General features: G+C 18.6%; 3 protein-coding genes across 3 annotated transcripts in view; all 3 read left to right on the top strand.

Annotated features, from left to right (window-relative positions):
• Positions 1-284, top strand: part of PRSY57_0906800 (tRNA pseudouridine synthase, putative) — a gene marked incomplete at both ends in the record, with an annotated part of 1,216 nt that extends 932 nt beyond the window's left edge. The window contains one exon of the mRNA XM_020114776.1: positions 26-284. Coding sequence (XP_019970475.1) covers positions 26-284 — 259 coding nt within the window.
• An 813-nt stretch (positions 285-1,097) lies between these two features.
• Positions 1,098-2,624, top strand: PRSY57_0906700 (ribosomal RNA methyltransferase, putative; the record flags this gene model as incomplete). Its single annotated transcript, XM_012907307.2, has 1 exon — positions 1,098-2,624. One exon carries the CDS (start codon positions 1,098-1,100, stop codon positions 2,622-2,624), a length of 1,527 nt encoding a protein of 508 aa, XP_012762761.2.
• A 1,487-nt stretch (positions 2,625-4,111) lies between these two features.
• The window catches only part of PRSY57_0906600 (hypothetical protein), a gene marked incomplete at both ends in the record, with an annotated part of 7,884 nt that continues 5,707 nt past the window's right edge, over positions 4,112-6,288 (top strand). The window contains 9 exons of the mRNA XM_020114773.1: positions 4,112-4,210; positions 4,345-4,449; positions 4,602-4,824; positions 4,963-5,039; positions 5,181-5,291; positions 5,476-5,518; positions 5,602-5,733; positions 5,828-5,946; positions 6,042-6,154. Of these exons, the coding sequence (XP_019970474.1) occupies positions 4,112-4,210; positions 4,345-4,449; positions 4,602-4,824; positions 4,963-5,039; positions 5,181-5,291; positions 5,476-5,518; positions 5,602-5,733; positions 5,828-5,946; positions 6,042-6,154 (1,022 nt within the window). Of the gene's footprint in view, positions 4,211-4,344; positions 4,450-4,601; positions 4,825-4,962; positions 5,040-5,180; positions 5,292-5,475; positions 5,519-5,601; positions 5,734-5,827; positions 5,947-6,041 lie in introns of the transcript that reaches the window.

The raw sequence follows: 6,288 nt of genomic DNA, 5'->3' as shown, positions 1-6,288 counted from the left end.
TTTTTTTCCTAAATAAAAATTTTAGTTATCATATTGCTGATGAAAATGGTCTACTATTATATTCCTTCAAATTTAATGATTACAAGTATAATAATCATGTTAATAATAAAATATTTTTAAATGTGATGAACAAATATATTCAGAGCACTTTGTTATTAGTTTCGCTTTGTCATCCTTTAAAATTAGAAAATAAAAATGAAGACTTCTTCGAAAATTTAGATGATGAGGATATAAAGAATGATGTTATTCATAATAACATGATAAAAGAAATTAATAAAAAATGATTTTAAAATTAAGTATAAAAATGAACGACTTAAATATATTTTTTTATATACTATATAATTGGATACATATTATTATTATTATTATTATTAATAATATCATTTTAATAAATCTAATATTTATAATATTATATGAAATATGTTATTTTTATAATAAAAAAATATGTATATATTATAAATACATTTTTGCTGTAAAAATAAAAGATATACTTTTATAAATAGGCTATTTTTTTTGTAAATCCTATATATATGTATATATATATATATATATATATATATATATATATATATGTAATATATACATATATAATATATGATGTTCTATAATTTGTTAATTTTTTTTGTAAATTCCTTTTAATATTTTACCCATTTTTTACAATCTATATTTTATAGCATATAAAATATATATATGAACTTTTTATATATGTAACATATCCATGCTACATGAATTTAAAATTGAAACGTTATTAAAAAATTATAAATATATTAATATATTTTTATCTCACAAGAGAAATATATATATATATATATATATATATATATAATATATATATTTTTTAAAGGAACGTTTTCTTTCTATCACAAAAATGAAATATTAATAAATACTTTAAAAAGAAATTATTATATATAATCCAAAGAACAAATATCGATCCTGTAATTGTTAAAGTAAAGAAGTTTATTGAAATAAATATTATATAAAGGTAATATAAATAAATAAATATATTATATATATATATATATATATATATATATATATATATATTATCTTTCAGAATAAAAAGGAAATAAAATATAAAATTATATTTATGTTTAATTATGGGAAAACTAAGTAAAGATAGAAGAGACATTTATTATCGTAAAGCAAAAGAAAGTGGGTATAGGGCAAGAAGTTCATTTAAATTAATACAAATAAATGAAAAGTTTGGGATATTAAAATTATTTAAACCAGATATATATAATTGTAATAATGAAAAAGATTTAATAAATATATATAATGAACATTATTGTTATAATATTGTCGACTTATGTGCAGCTCCTGGTAGTTGGTCTCAAGTTTTAAAGAATATTTGTTTATATAATTATTATCAAATATTATATATGATAAATAAATATAATAATGATGAAAATATAAAGAATATACAACATGAAGAATTTCTCAACAAGTTTTCTTTGTACATTAATTATAACGACGAATTAGAAGATAAAATAAAGAATTTAAAAATAAAATGTTCCAATATAAAAAAACCAAATATTGTTGCTGTAGATTTACAGGAAATAGGAAATATGAATTATGTTAAAATTATACAAGGAGATATAACGAAAATGTCAACCATAGACAAAATCTTGAAATGTATGAATAATAAAATTAATAGTGATGAAGAAAATGTAAATGTTTTTTATAATATGGAACAGCAAAAAAACGAAAATAATTTTTCATATGCTCATACAGTTGTTAGTGATGGAGCTCCTGATATCACAGGAATGAATGATATTGATGAATTCATTCAATCACAATTAATTTTGTCTAGCTTAAAAGTTTGTTGTTCCGTTTTAAAAGTAGGTGGGAATTTTATTAGCAAAATATTTAGGGGAGAACATACAGGATTATTAATATTACACCTAAATAAATTTTTTCAAAGGGTTTATATATGTAAACCTCAAAGTAGTAGAAATAAAAGTTTAGAATCATTCCTTGTTTGTCTCAATTTCTCTTTACCCAGATCTAATATTATATCAATGAATAATCATAATGCAGAAAATAAAATTAATGACAAATATTTATCTGAAGAACAAATGAGAAAATTTCATGCTCAGCTAATAACTTATAAGGATAAAGATGATCAAGAATCTGAAGAAAAAAAGGAAAACTACAATTCTCATGATAATATTGATTATAATTTATGCCATACAACAAAACACAATAAAGATATATCTGAAGAAATAGAAACTAAAGAGGAGATGTCATCACCATATGAACATAATAATATTGTAGAAAATAATGTTACTCCAAATTCGGATATGTTAAAAAATATAAATAAAATTATAAATGAATATGATAATGACAAAAAGAACTTAGATATATTTAATTTTTATTGTTCGGATAGTGATGAAGAAATAAAATATTTTAACTCAGAAGATGAAGAAGTTGTCAATAATTATATTTCATCAGAATGTTTTATGAGCAATAAATTATTTTCATTTATTGCAACAGATAATTATTATGATTCGGATAAATCTTATTTGTTACCAGAAAATTATGTGAGACACGAACCCCAACTCATGCCATTAAAACCTCCTTACATGTTATCATTGCAGAAAAAAAGACAAGAGGTAAAAAAATAGCTACTACGAATATTGCACATATATATATATATGTATATGTTCAAATATTACAAGGTATGTAATTATTATAAAAAAAAAAATGTGGAGAAAACATTTTAACTCTATACATTTTATAATATAACTATTCGTTAAAGAATTAATGATTCACTTTTATAATTATATATATAAAACAATTCCCTTTTTTTTTTTTTTTCTACTCTTTAAATAATTAATCAAATCCGTTTATAATTAATTAAGGTTTCTTTTAATGAATATGTGTCTTTTATTGTTATTTATTATTTTATTTTATTTTTTTTTTTTGAATAACATTTATACACAACCTAATTTTGTTTTTTTTTAATTATACATATATGATATATATATATATATATATATATATATATGTATATTCTTTTGTTATCGTAGATGATACATTTTTTTTTTTTTTTTTTTTAAAAGCAACAATATTTGAGATTAATTTGGTATGTTTTAAAAAAAAAAAAATAAATTGTCTTTTTAAACATAAAACTAAAAAGTATAAATAAACATTGTTTGAAATATAATTTTAAATCTTACAATTTTTAGTATATTTCTTTTTTTTTAATAATTTAAGATTTCATTATGAACAAATAAAATCCTTTTGACTAATTACATAAAAATAGTAAATGAAGAAATAAAAAAAAATTAGAATAATATGTGAAAAAATGTAGCGAAAATATATTAATAAATAGCTATTTTTCCTGACATGTTCAGGTGATTTTTTAAAAAAAAACGAAAAAAATTATTTGATGTTCACGTAATTTTTTAAAAAAAAACGAAAAAAATTATTTGATGTTCACGTAATTTTTAAAAAAAAAACGAAAAAAATTATTTGATGTTCACGTAATTTTATTTTATTCTTATAAATTTTTAAATTGTTATTTGTGTGTATATGTAGAATAACTTAATATAGAATGTTGTGTATTTTTTTTTAGACATAATACATACATAAAGGAAATAATATATATATTATATATGTTATATTTATAATGTAAAAATAAAGTTGTATTTATAAATACATAATATACATATATATATATATATATATATATATATATATATATACATACATATTTATATATCCATTTTTAACTGTAATATTCAAAGTGCATTAAAGTGCATATTATTTTATCTACCTATTTCTTTTTTTTTCTTTTTTTTTCTTTTTTTTTTTCATAACATCAACAACATTTATATGTGTTATAATACTTAAATATGTTGCGAAATGTATAAAATTTTATAGGATAATAATAATGTAGAAAGGTTATTTATAGAAATATATGAACATTTTTATAAAAATAAAAACACTTTTATAGATTGTAAAAAAGAAAAAATAATAAAATCAAAAATGGAATAAAATGAAAAATATATTTATATATGTGTATATTTATTTATTCATTATATAGAAAAACAATTCTAATTTATGTCTTATTAAAAACGATGAAATACTTTTATTCAACAAATTAAAAATGTCTATAAGTATCCCTAAAGTTAAGAATAATTTTTGTCTTATAGTAAAATTAAAGTCATTACATCTTTTGAATGATTCTTCTAAGAATGTAGTTAATGTATACAAATAAAAGAAAAATAAAAAAAAAAAAAATAAAGAAAATATCAAATAAAATGAAATAAAATATGCTTTATACGTAATATATATATTTTTAGTATTTAATTATTTTTTCATATTTCCTTTTTAAAACAGTTAAAAGTAAACGTTTTTTATGACAACGAAGATGAAGAGAAAATAAAATATAGTCCAGAGAGAGTTCATTCAATTGAAACGTTTAATAATGAATACAATTTTGTGGTACAACCATAACAATAATAAAAAAAAAAATATATATATATATATATATATATATATATAAATAATACACTATAATAATAATAATAAATAAATAAATTGTTTCTACAACCTCATAAATATATCTTATTATATTTATTTCTTATTTTGTTCAGTTCAAAATCAGTGTAAATAAATGTTTCTATTTACCCTTTATCTGTTTAAAGGGAGAATGTCCCAATTTTATACATATCACATTTGTAGATGAGAATGGGAAAAAAAGAGAAAGAAAAAACTTAGGATTAAAAATATACTTAAATAAAAAGTATAGCTTTTTAAAATATTACAGTTCATATAAAACATATAATGTTTATGAAGGCAATAACAACAACGTTAAAGGTTAAAAATATTAATAATGAATTAAACTTAAAAGGAAAGATATTAGGTTTTATATTGTAATGAATATAGTTTTTGTAGAGAATTATATAATATTTAATATTATATTTATTTATTTTACTTTTTGAAACTGCATATTAGGCTATGTAGAGTTGGCATGTGGAATTGTTAGTTGTGAACACCCCTTGGAGTATTTTCTAGAAAAAAATAAAAAAATGGTAAGAAAATAAAAACAACTTTAATAAAAATAATAATAACACAGAAAAGTGAAAATGTATATATAATATAGGTTCATGCTTATTCCAAATAAAATATTTTTATCAATATTATATTTATAATTTATTTATAAAAATTTGTAGGATAGCGATGACTACTTTTCATTGGTAACAGATATATCCATTAGCAGGCTAAGAAAGGAAATGATCATATGCAAAACGGACAAAGATATGGATGCTCACATAGAATCATATGTAATTAAATAAATAAAAATATATATATGTATATATATATATATATGTATATATGTGTGTATATATTTCATATGTTATTTTAGGTTATGTTCTTTTTTTTTTTTTTTTTTTTTTTTTTTATATCATATATTTCTACATAGTTATATAACACTATATGTTTATTTCAATTTTTTGTTTTTTTTAGAATCTGGAGAATAAAGACAATAACATTGAGAAATCATCTCCATGTAATTAAAATATATCTACAAAAAAGAATACGAATTTTTTTTTTTTTTTTATGCTAAAAAGTATATTTATTTTTAATTTTCAGATAAAAGAAATGTTCTTGAGATATTTTCTTCTTCCTTTAAAAATGCTTATAAGAAAATGCCTATGCCTTTAATAACAACTTCGAATGTGGTTGACGTTCTTTTAAGCACGATGCTTTTTCAATATAGAATAAGTAGGAATAAAAAATATATTTATGCTAATATATATATATATATATATATATACATAGTGATTTCATTTTCTTTTAAATAAACATATATTTTTAGATGGCATAGAAAATCCTCCATGGTTAAAAATCATTAACGATGCCTACGATTTACACTTATTTAAACATTTCCAATTTTGCAACAATAAAAAGGCAAGAAAAAGGAATATGCACATAAGTGTTTATTGATATGTTTTAATTATAAATATAAGATATTATTAAAATAATAATAATATATATATATATATATATATATATATATATATTTTTTGTAGGATTATCAAATGTATGAGGAAATTAGGACTTGTAGCTTATTTCTTTATCTAGATAGTGTATTTCTAAATATTGCCGCGCAGTTTTCCAAATATGTTATAATACAAGAATATACGTAAGAGTGCATGAATAATAAATATAAAATAAATAAAATTTTATAGATACATATGTGTATATATATATATATATATATATATATTTATCTATTTATTTATATGTGTAATTTCCCTTTTTAGAAAATATACCAGC

The sequence above is a fragment of the Plasmodium reichenowi genome, chromosome 9 (genome assembly GCF_001601855.1).
Source record: "Plasmodium reichenowi strain SY57 chromosome 9, whole genome shotgun sequence".
Lineage (NCBI taxonomy): Eukaryota > Apicomplexa > Aconoidasida > Haemosporida > Plasmodiidae > Plasmodium > Plasmodium reichenowi.
Note: the sequence above shows the minus strand (reverse complement) of the source record. Positions and strands in the feature narration are given on the sequence as shown.